At 44.9% G+C, this 12,324-nt stretch overlaps 1 protein-coding gene and 1 long non-coding RNA gene across 2 annotated transcripts in view; both read right to left on the bottom strand.

Annotated features, from left to right (window-relative positions):
• Positions 1–1,845: 1,845 nt before the first annotated feature.
• LOC149329232 (uncharacterized) lies at positions 1,846–8,098 on the bottom strand (the record flags this gene model as incomplete). The annotated part of the gene is made up of 3 exons (XM_089560167.1): positions 1,846–3,083; positions 5,647–5,700; positions 8,089–8,098. Coding segments are annotated over 3 exons (708 nt in total), but the record flags the coding sequence as incomplete, so codon positions are not given.
• Positions 8,099–10,360: 2,262 nt separating this feature from the next.
• LOC149329230 (uncharacterized) overlaps positions 10,361–12,324 on the bottom strand; it is a 17,059-nt gene continuing 15,095 nt past the window's right edge. The window contains exon 4 of the long non-coding RNA XR_016285553.1: positions 10,361–10,690. This is a non-coding gene — a long non-coding RNA (uncharacterized LOC149329230). The remainder of the gene's footprint in view (positions 10,691–12,324) is intronic.

The raw sequence follows: 12,324 nt of genomic DNA, 5'->3' as shown, positions 1-12,324 counted from the left end.
TCACCATGTTCGGGTTTCGCCCTCACATGTCTGCACAAGATGTCCTTCTCCAGCTGCACAGGGATGTAATACGACCCACAACTATGCAACACAATGACAAAGCCATCCTCGCCCTTGATCTGAAAGGGGCTTTCGACAATGTGAAACACGGAAGCATCCTGGCCAACTTGAGTTCTACCGATTGTGGGGCTAGGACCTACGCGTATGTAAGAGATTTCTTGTCTAATCGCCAGGCCTTTCTTCGGATTGAGGGCGAGGAATACGGCCCTTACATGATGGGAACACGGGGTACCCCTCAGGGAGCAGTGTTATCACCGCTCCTGTTCAACATTGCTATGATGCGCCTCCCAAGCCAATTGGCCCGGGTGGAAGGCATTCAACACGCGTTATATGCAGATGATATTACAATTTGGACCACTCAGAGGAGCCTTGGGGACATGGAGGACCGCCTTCAGCAGGCTGCTTCCATAGTCGATGCGTATGCTAATGACTGTGGGCTCCAATGTGCTCCAGCGAAATCAGAGCTTCTGCATGTCAGAGCGAACCCAAAGGATAGGACAGCAATACACATCTCTCTTTCAGGAGGTCCTATTAGAGAGGTGGAGGAGCTCCGTATTCTGGGCCTTTTCATTCACCAGAGGCTCAGACCGGACTCCACTATTGCGAAACTCAAGAGAGTAGGCGAACAGGTAGGGCGCATGATCCGCCGCGTTTCCAACAAGCGGGGTGGTCTGCGGGGCAGGGACGCGCTTCGGCTCGTCTATGCCTTCATGACTAGTCGGATCCTCTACGCCGTGCCATATCTCCGCACTACTAAGCAAGACGAGGCGCGAATAGACGCCATCATCCGCAAGGCAACTAAGCGAGCCCTGGATCTCCCGGTGGCTACCTCTAATGCCAAACTCAAGGCATTGGGGGTGCTAAACTCCTACCAGGAGCTGCGGGAGGCCCACCTCGTGAACCAATACACGCGGCTCACGCAGACGGCTCCTGGGCGCCGCCTGCTAAACCGCTTACACATCCAACACGACTGTACTCCAGAGGAGGCGGAGCGTATCCCAGTACTATGGCGCCATATGGTCTGGGTCTCCCCGCTCCCCCGTAACATGGACACCGACATGCATGAAAACAGACGACAAGCGCGGGCTCGGGCTCTTGAGAGACAACACGGCTCCCGACCCACTGTATAATATAGAGACGTAGCAGGGCCATCTCCCACGGGATTTTACTCGGCCGCTGTCGTTCACAAAGAAATGCACGTTGATGGACTCTCCTTTCGAGCCCCGAATTCAATGCCAGCCGAGGAAGTAGCGATAGCGCTTGCTGCCGCCCACGCCAATTCGAGAATAATCATCACGGACTCCCGAAAAGCATGTGAACATTACTTGGCAGGGGAGATCTCCCCATTAGCTGCTTGTATTCTACGACGGACTGCCACTGATCCAACACCCAAACGAATCATTTGGGCTCCTGGCCACCAGGGCTTACGAGGTAATGAGGCCGCTGACGCGGCTGCCCGAGCGCTTACTCACCGGGCTCCTCATCCCAGCTCTTCTGGCTCGGAGACTAACCAGCCGCTGCTGCGATTCAGGGAAATATTAACACATTATAGCGACAACCACCGCCTTTTCCCGGCCCCTGCAAAAGGGCTGAGTAAGACGGAGGAGCGAACTTTAAGGCGCCTGCAGACAGGTACTCTACTCTGTCCTGCAATAATAAAACATTACGATCCTAACACGGATGGGCGATGCCCACACTGTGGGGAGACCTGTGATATCTTCCACATGGTGTGGGCATGTACTCAAAATCCCCACCTCCCCCCTTCCCCTACCCCTTCCAGAGAGGCATGGGAGACTGCCCTCCTCAACTGCTCCTCGCTTGAGTCCCAAAGGGCTCTGGTGAAACGTGCGAGAGACGGGGCCTCGTCGTGCGGTGTCCCGGACTAGGGACGCCGACCATGTAGCGGGGCCACTCTGTGGCTCACAAACTCTTTTTTCCAAAATAAAAATTTTCACCACCACCACGTACTTGTGTATCAAGCATAGAAGCGCGACTTGGCGGCGTTTTTCTAAGGGCGGGAGATCGTGTTCTTTTTTCATTTCAGACACACTTGATTGGCGGGTATAATTGTTAGAAATAAATCTGGCAGCTCTGTTTTGTATCAATTCTAATTTTAAGTTCAGATAGTTTTGCTAGTTTTGATGTTACTCCAACTTAGATATTTGGTGCTCATTTCTTGTCCTCTGCCGTATTTCGTGTCAATTCCATTTTTATTCAATTTTCTTCATGACAAGTTCACAAGCATAACAGAAAGCTTACAAATGTAACACACCACTAATACTGCTTAGCAAGCAGCACTTGTGACAGGCTCGTTAGCTAGCATAATTCCAGCTGGTAGTAAGCAGCAGGACAGCTAGCTAAACATGTTACCAATCGGTTTCAAGGAACACTACCATCCGTTTCATGTTCCAACTCCTTGTGGTGTTTCAAACTGCGCCTCTGACTGAATCTCTTTTGGCACAAGTCACATTGGAAGGGCTTTTCACCCTTATGGGATCTAATATGACTCGCAAGATTTGCACGTTGTACAAAGGCCATGGGGCACAGCTGGCACTGAAACGGCTTTTCACCCGTGTGGGTACGGATGTGTGCCACCAGGTTACACTTCAATGTAAAGCTGCTACCATAGTGGTCACAACGGTAAGGACGCTCGCCCGTGTGAGTGCGCAGGTGTTTCACTAAGGTGCTCTGGTGTGCAAAGCTGCTATTACAATAGTCACAAAGGTAAGGACGTTCGCCAGTGTGAATTCGCTGGTGTCGCATCAGGTTTCCTTTTTGCGTAAAGCTGCTATCGCAATGGTCACACTGGTATTGGCGGTCGCCACTATGAATTCGGAGATGCCCCACTAGCCTGCTCCTCCGCAGGAATCTCTTGTTGCAGTGGCTGCACTCGTGCAGCTTCTTGTCTGCAAGTTTATCCTTGCTGGCCTGAGTGGATCTCGTGGAAAGACTCGCAGAGCGACTTTGATGGCGTGAGTCTTGCCCGGGCGGTGCACCATGATCGGGCAGTGTGCTGACCGAACCTGCATTTTAAAGGCGGAGTGCATTAAGTTAAAATGCAGGAACCAAGAACGCACAGTTCAGTTGGAGCTAGTGATAAAAGATGAATGCAAAAGCCACTCTCATCAACAGCTGTGGAGATATATTCAGTGAATTAGCCTTAAAGAGAAATCAGGTCTGAAGGAAGATATAGTGATGCTACTGAAAAAGTGCTATTTGCCATTAGGATCACTGTATTTTAAAGGTAAGAGTACCATACATTAAAATGCAGGAACCAACAATGTACTGTTCAGATGGAGCTAGTGATAAAAGATGAATGTGGCTTCAAGACACTTTCATCAACAGCTAAGGATGTTTATTGAAAGTAATGTTCAGTAAATTGGCCCTAAAGAGAATTCAGGTCTGAAGCAAGATAGAGTGATGCTGCTGGAAAAGTGCTATTTGCCAGTAGCATCACTGTGTTCTAAAGGTAGAGTACTTTAAAGGGACACTGAGGAGAGCACTATTAATATTTTTTTTATAGTAAAATCCGATAGTTCGGCATGTCATGGCTTTGTTGCCACTTGGCCGGCAGCGAAAGATGCATTTATTTCTAAGAAATTTGGATTCGAAGTTGAAAAAGTTTTTCCCGCCGCTCTGATTCAAACTTGGGATTCTCCTATGACGACACAGGACTAAGTGAAGTGAAACATGACGTACCGCAGACTCCGTGATTTCTGACGGCCAGCGGTGCGGCCTAGCAGCAGCCGAAAAGAATGCTACCGCCGGCCGCACGTTGAAGGCATCTATCGGCTATTGCGGCCGTCGCTACAGTCGCTTCGATTACGTTTGCACTGGCGTTTTGCCAGCGTTACGATGGATCTCGTTCTCAAAATCGTCAACGAAGTTCTCGCAAATAGACACCTTTAGCATACCGTGTACCTTGTTACCGCTAGCGGAATACCGGGAGCACGCCTACCGCCAGAAAACAGGCGCTGATTGGTCCCGATGCTTCGGCAGCGCGCGTAGCTGCCGGGCACGTGGCGCCATCTGGCGACGTCAAGGACATTTGCGCATGCATTGGCTGCGCCTCAGGGATTTGTGGCTTCTCAGGGCCTAGAGTTGCTAGAACCATTGGTTCTAGCAACACTGCTTTGTCCTATGACGTCACCACGCTTGTACTTGCGAGTTTGGCCTGTGGCGGCGATACCTGTATTTTGGTTTTTGCTCTTTTCTACGTTACAAGAGCTTTGTTGTCAGTATGAGTGGCGTTTTTGTAATCAGGAGCTGGTATTCTGTCGATACAAGCCAACTTCAATTTCTCCTCAGTGTCCCTTTAAATTAAAATGCAGGAACCAACAATGTACAGTTCAGTTGGAGCTAATCATAAAAGACGAATGTGGAAGACGCTTTTGTCAACAGCCGTGGACGTTTATTGAAAGTTATATTCAGTAAATTGGCCTTAAAGAGAACTCAGGTCTGAAGCAAGGTAAAGTGCTGCTACTGGCAAACAGCACTTCGGAAGTAATATTTGCCACATCAACGCAATACGCCATGACTTTTTAAAAGAAACCGAAGATATTCGAGCACAAATCCTGGACCAGTTGGCGTCGAATGGCCCTTATAAGTGGATTTATACGTTCATGTACATGTAGAAACGGCGATGCCTAATTCTAGAACAATGTGGAGCAGTTTGGTGCAATGTCTGGTTTGGCGCATTTGGCACAAGGGTGACATCACTAAAGATACCACTACTGCGAATTCTGCATACAGTTGAAAAAGCATTTGAGCCTGGAGAGAAATGTCATGACTACCAACAAAAGTAGGGCAGCCTCCGTAACCCAGCCAAATTCACTGCCTTCGACCCATGTTTCATGACAGACACTGCCGTCAGTTTGAGTTGAGTTGTGTGATGCTCCCAGGCGGGCTTGAAGGAGTAAGGACGCCTAACTTTTGGGCACGTGTTCTCTTCTTTGTAATGAGGCGTAAGGCATTATTATACATGGATTACCACGTGTTATCCTCCTACGACCGCTAAATAATTTATAATTGAGTTTTCCTGTCATGCTGTTTCAGTTCTGGCGATGGCTGTGACGTCGAAGAGAGGTTATAGGTGACGTGAGGCATGAAAAACTGCAGTATAATTGGTGCTTCTGCATAAATTGTCATTCCAGCTCTTGAGGAAGGCTGCTTCAGCACTGTACTAAATTAAAAGAACGAAGCAGTGATTATGTCGCAGTTTTTCCATGCATCACAAGACCTATAACCTCTCTTTGATGTCACAGCCATCGTTCGGCTGTTGAGATCGAAACAGCATGACAGAAAAATTCGAATATAAATTATTTAGCGGTCGTAGGCGAATACCACTTGGTGATTGGTGCAAAGTAGAGAATTCCGCATCATTGTAGATAAGAAAACACGACGCCAAAATTCGGTGTCTATACTCCTTTAATACCTAAAGAATGCCAGTCGGCGGAGTTTAGCTACAGAGCACACTGCCATTTACAGCACTTCTCCTGCAAAAACTACAACTTCTGTTACTTTCATCCTGCTCATTGAATGACAACCTTCAGAAAAGCACTCCTGGGAAAAACTGAAGAACCTAACCTGTTGAATTCTGTCCAAGAGGTACACAAGGCTTGCAGTCCCCGATGCACAAGCCTGCATTAGAAAGCCAGAATACACCACTAAGACACAAGAATCAACTGCTAGAACACAATTGGTGTTATATGCATGAAGCAGTGAATTGTGGAATACAATCTCATGCAACAGATGTGCCAGTTTGTGTAATGTGAATTCAATAAGTTGAATTCACATTACACAGCTAGAAAGCAAAAATTTCACTTTTAATCACTAACTGCATTCAGATGAGGACTATGCTTAAGCTCTCAAAAAAACTAACGATTAACTGCAGAAACTGGAAAGCAATCACAACCAATCAACACCTCACCATGGCATATGCACAATTACTGGCTTCATAAAAAAGAATATTAATCTATACAAGCATAAGAACTAATGAGTGTTAAGGTGACTGGCACTTCTAGCGCCAAAGATGGCAGTGAGGGTGACCATCTCTTGGAACACACTGATGAAGTGAAGTCATCATACAGCAACAGAATCAAAAGCTGTGAATGATAATCGATAAAAGTAATTGTAATGTGTCACCAGCTGTTCCATTATTCTGTGCAGAATTTGCAGCAATGCCGCATCATTTTTACACACAATTCATGACGCATACACTTCCAACTCATGCAACCACACTCGGACAAAACTCGAAAAAAGAGCAGGTCTTAGACACGTATATCTGGTAAATCCGACACTGCCTTGTGCAAAAGAGTTTACCATCAATAGCACACAGAGCTCTAGAGAAACAGTGGGCAAGCATTTTTTTTTCAAAGGAGCTTCACATTAAAATAAAAAACTTCCCAGCTGAAAGATAATTCAGTCCACATCACAATCCCAGATTGAAATTAAAACATGGTGATACACACAATGAATTCTCAATGGGCCCTGAAACTGCCTTGAACGTCCTGCGGATGTTTGGGACGTCCTACGGACGTCCAGTGGCATTTCAGTGCTCATTGGGTTACGGATATGGAAAAGAGTTTTCAGTATAGTGAAAGGAACAAAAAAAAATGACAAGAGAGTACTTCAACACCTCATACAATAAAATGCGACCTGCTATAAAGAAGCCTCAAAAAGTAACCAATGATGTCAGGGTGCAGGCTAAATGCACACAGCAACAAATACTGTTTTGACAGTGTCAGTAAATGCTATACGCATGAAAGGTAGGTCACTTGTGACCAACCACAACGAATCACAGTGTACTCTTCAGCAACACCACAGAAATTCCAGTAAACCAGTCAACAGCGGCAAAAACACTACACAAAGCAAAATTCATCACACAATATTGACAGAAACAGCTTTGTGCAGCTGCTCTGTTCTCAAAGCCCTGATCATTAAACAAAGCAAGTTATAAAAAAAAAGATAAGTGCCAAGGTGGTAGAGCCCCATCAAATGATTTAAGCAAGCATCAGCATGAGACGCACAATGAAGAATGATGCGTCAAACACAGAGGCACACAAAGGTTAATTATTCCAATGCATACAGTTTTCTTCTTCGGAGGTTTCTGCTATTTAATTTACACACTTGTACTAAACGATCACATAATATACAGCACACTTCCACTTATATGCTCTTGCACATAATGTCACACACGAAGACCTTCATAATAAACATCACTTCTGTTTCGCCAATCCGGCCATGGTCTATGAACAGGACGAGGTCTGATTCATCCCATTTTGCAGTAAGCATTGGCCGCATTTCTTATCCCCGCTATTTTTTTTAATTGACAACAATGTTTTGAAAACAACAGTCCTTTGTCTTTAAGGACGAGAACCAGCAGTACATCTTTTTTAACTCCTCCAAGTGACAAATTGCACAGCACAAGAGAACACAGGTGTGAGGTTGACATTTGATCGAAGTGTGAAGTTTGTTGTGCTCCGTGTGTGCCACAACTAAAACGTTATGTAATCTCATTCAGTGCTTAATCTCAACCCTTCAAGAGACAGCCCTTTGACCAGAGTAACACGTATAGTTTGAGCTCTGCAGCTCTCCAGCCAAAAAGCAAAAAGAATCCAGTTCCTCCTAAGTACTATCAGTGACAGCCAAAGATACTCCTTCGCCGCCACCCTTTATTCCCTACCCCCTTCCCTTTTCTGACCTCTCCCAGCTTCCAATCAGACTGCCAGTTGTCATCTCCAAGGAAAGAACACATCCAGTGTTTCTAAAATGGGTTCAATAAACTAAATTTCATTTTTATGACAGTGCCCCCTTTCCTTATTAGTAAATGCCTGCAATTTAAACAACTCCATTAAAACAATTTCCACCCCAATTTATGCACGAAGCATTGAAGCCAGGGAAGGTTGGTAGATGTGGTATCGGAGCTTTCTTCCTGTGTCAGCTTGGCTTATGAATACTGGCCTGCAAAATGACGCAGAGCAAAGAAGCATCACAACAAAAAAACAAAAAGTCGGCAAAGTCACTTACGACTGCTTACTCATTCCCTGCTGGCATTGGAGAAGGGCGAGAAGAATTCACTGCAATGAATGGTCGTTTTCTGTGCACGTCGTTGTGAAGAATGGATAACCAACTAGCCCAAACCCACACTTTATTGGAAACAACTGAGCATTCGTTTTATTTTTTAATTCGAAATATACAAGTAGACATCAGTTAGTCAATGAAAATTCATGAAACAGGACTAGGAATAAAAGGCCAGCTAGAAAAGGGGAAAAAAAAAACATTTGATTTGTGGCTTGCTATCATTCTCAAGTGCAGAAAGCGTGGTGAATGTTATTTGGGGACTAGCATGCTTTTCTGCCATTCAATACAGCTAGAATGGCCCAGTTTCCGAGATGAAGTGGCTTGCGGGCATTCCAGATTTCTTTGCAGCTTCCACTCACTCAAATTTCAGTAATAAAAAAACTAATTTTGAAAGCAAAACTGCAAATTTTCCTGAGTTCAGCTGATCCTTCAACAGATGTATGGCAAAAGAAAAAAGGTATGTGGTATGTTTTAACGAGCGCTGGCACGCTTTACTCTCTTCTTTCCTAGTTGTTCACACTTGCCCAATTATTATAAAATATGCGCAAAGCAGTCTGGACTATCACGTTTGATACCAACAAAACACTTGTCATGAGCTGTTTGAAAACCTCGGCACTTGCGTGCACAAGAATCGCATGATGAAATGAGGCTTTCGTGCATAAATGCACAACCACATCGGTTCTCCACTGTGTCGTCTGTGAGTGTACACCAAAGGGGGCCTTCCCATAAATGCACATCTCTAAGCTGCCACCTAAGACATAACAAGTGAAGGCAGCATGGACTGAGTGAATGTTCTGAAGGCATTTGGGATATCACTCACCTGCTAAATTCTCATATGGCTGCATGAGGCAGGCTAGCTGAGGAAGCTAGCTCAAAAGGAAATGATAGAAAAACAGCCGATGTTTAGAAAATTAAAGCACACTTAAAGTGGTGTGCTCTAACACTTCAGACAATAATAAGCCATTATTATTTGGCACAGAGACAACTCACTGAGAAATGACAATGCACGTAGTTTATCGAGACTTTTTATTAATTACCATTGAGACATTAGATCACTAGTAAAATCTCCAAAGTAAGCAGCAAATATCAGTAATATTTCAACACAACAAAGACTCTAGCCAAAAATGTTGAGAGAAAAACAGCTGATATTCAGAAAATGAAAATCGAACTAATAGAGTTGTGGAATGAACTGCCTGCTCATGTTGTACATCGTGTCTGCATGACAGCTTTTGAAAAAAATCTTGAGCAATATTTTAACCTGAGCTAACCTGCTTTTTTGTATGTACTATTTGTAATTCGCATTTTTTTTTCGCGTTATTAGCTCTGTTGTAACAGTATTTGCATTTGAATGTTGTTTTTGCACTACTGACTCAAAATGTTCATTGATATATTAACTCATACTTGATGTTTTGGTATATATTAGTGCTTTGAATGAATTGTTTCTGTTCCCTCCCTGTCACGACCCTCAAATAAGGGTTAACAGTATGATTAAATAAATAAATAAATAAAAATTGCCATGCACATAACTGCACAGTCAATTCTTCTTACTGTCTGTCACACAACCTCTGCATTTTTCCGGCAATTCCCTAATCAAGCCGGAGCTGCCTTAACCTTAAGGCTCTACTTTGTCCGTACTGATAATTTAAAAGCTCGTTTTCCATGCAGAATTGAACAATGAAATACCTGGAATAAAAAGATCACTCTCGTTGAAGTCATTCCCAAAAGAAATTTCCATTTATCTCATGTTACTCCAACTAGATATTTGGCGTTCATTTCTCGTCCTCTGCCGTATTTCGTGTCATTCCGAGCTTAAGTGTCCCCTCCAATTTTTCTTTATCACAAATTCACCAGCATAAAAGAAAGCTTACAAACGTGATACAACACTGATAGTGCTTAGCAAGCAGCACTAGTGACAGGCTAGTTAGCTAGCATAATTCCAACTGGTAGTAAGCAACAGGACAGCTAGCGAAACATGTTACCAATCGGTTTCAAGGAACACTACCATCCGTTCCATGTTCCAACTCCTTGTGGTGTTTCAAACTGTGCCTCTGACTGAATCTCTTTTGGCACAAGTCACATCGGTACGGCTTTTCACCCTTATGGGATCTAATATGCTTCGCAAGATTTGCACCTTGTACAAAGGCCATGGGGCACAGCTGGCACTGAAACGGCTTTTCACCTGTGTGGGTACGGATGTGTGCCACCAGGTGACCACTCTGTGTAAAGCTGCTATCACAACAGTCGCAACGGTACGGACGCTCGCCCGTGTGAGTGCGCTGGTGTCGCATCAGGTTTCCCTTTTGCGTAAAGCTGCGATCGCAGTGGTCACACGGGTATGGGCGGTCGCCAGTGTGAATTCGGAGATGGTCCGCTAGCCTGCTCCTCCGCAGGAATCTCTTGTTGCAGTGGCTGCACTCATGCAGCTTCTTTTGTGCTGGTTTATCCTTGCTGGCCTGAGTGGATCTCGTGGAAAGGCTCGCAGAGCAACTTTGATGGCGTGAGTCTTGCCCGGGCGGTGCACCATGATCGGGCAGTGTGCTGACCGAACCTGCATTTTAAAGGCGGAGTGTATTAACCCTTTGAAGGTTTTTGCCGTATATGTACGGCGGCGGTTTTCTGTCCCGCAAGGTCTTTGCCGTACGGGTACGGTTTCGATCTTCCGTTTGAAATTTTGCGCCAAAAGAACAATGCGTGCTCAATGGGGGGTGCTGCCACCTCTTAGGACTTACAAGAAGTGTTTGAATTTTGTGCTGCCTTCTTACGGAGATAAGCAGAACTTATGTCTAGCTTAGGCGCGGCGGCACAGACTGCGGCAACACCCCTTTTGTAGTTTTGGTTTTACCGCGTGATCGCAACGGAGTCGCGCGAAATTTGAGTTTTCTTTTTGTCAGCACTATCTTGCAAGGGCTGCCGAAGTTGATTTCTATCTTTATTGGCGCTGCTCTTAGCTTGCTTATCACCGTTGCTCGCGAGGTATTCTCGGCCTCTGTGGCAACGCGCCTACGCGGTTTCGATTCCGCCGCGGGATCGCAACGCAGTCGCGCGAAACGTGTTTTCCCTTTGTGGGCACTGTTTTGCAGAGGCGGCGAAAGTTGATTTCTATCTTTATTGGTGCTGCTCTTAGCTTGCTTATCACCGTTGCTATTCTATTCTATTGAACATTTTCCAGTTGTGAGTGATGCTGTCACCAAAGTGCTGTTCATAATTTTTTTTTACTATTTATTCTCGATTATATACATTTTGTAGATTCAAGTTCCGCAATAAAGTAATTTGACCACCTGGGAAAGTTTTCTTCAAAATAATTCGACCCTCAAAGGGTTAAATTATTAAAATGCAGGAACCAACAACGCACAGTTCAGTTGGAGCTAGTGATAAAAGACGAATGCGAAAGACACTCTCATCAACAGCTGTGGAGTTATATTCAGTAAATTATCCTTAAAGAGAATTCAGGCCTGAAGCAAGATATAGTCATGCTACTGGCAAATAGCACTTTGCCAGTAGCATCACTGTGTTTTAAAGGCAGAGTACTTTATGTTAAAATGCAGGAACCAACAATGTACTGTTCAGATGGAGCTAGTGATAAAAGATGAATGTGGAAGACTTTCATCAACAGCTGTGGACGTTTATTGAAAGTTATATTCAGTAAATTGGCCTTAAAAAGAACTCAGGTCTGAAGCAAGATATAGTGATGCTACTGGCAAACAGCACTTCGGAAATAATATTTGTCACATTAACGAAATAGGCCGACTTTTTAAAAGAAACCGAAGATAGTCGAGCGCAAATCCTGGACCAGTTGGCGTCGAATGGCCCTTATAAGTGGATTTATACGTTCATTTACATGTTGAAACGGCGATGCCTAATTCTAGAACAATGTGGAGCAGTTTGGTGCAATGTCTGGTTTGGCGCATTTGGCACAAGGGTGACATCACTAAAGATACCACGACTACGAATTCTGGATGCTGTTAGAAAAGCATTTCAGCCTGCAGAGAAATGTCACGACTACCAACAAAAATAGGGCAGCCTCCGTAACCCAGCCAAAGTCACTGCCTTCAACCCATGTTTCATGACAGACACTGCCCTCAGTTTGAGTTGAGTTGTGTGATGCTCCCATGCGGGCTTGAAGGAGTAAGGACGCCTAACTTTTGGGCACGTGTTCTCTTCTTTGTAATGAGGCGTAAGGCA

The sequence above is a fragment of the Amblyomma mixtum genome, chromosome 9 (genome assembly GCF_055824585.1).
Source record: "Amblyomma mixtum isolate Tamu chromosome 9, ASM5582458v1, whole genome shotgun sequence".
Taxonomy (NCBI): domain Eukaryota; kingdom Metazoa; phylum Arthropoda; class Arachnida; order Ixodida; family Ixodidae; genus Amblyomma; species Amblyomma mixtum.
This window is presented reverse-complemented; position numbering and strand designations above follow the sequence as displayed.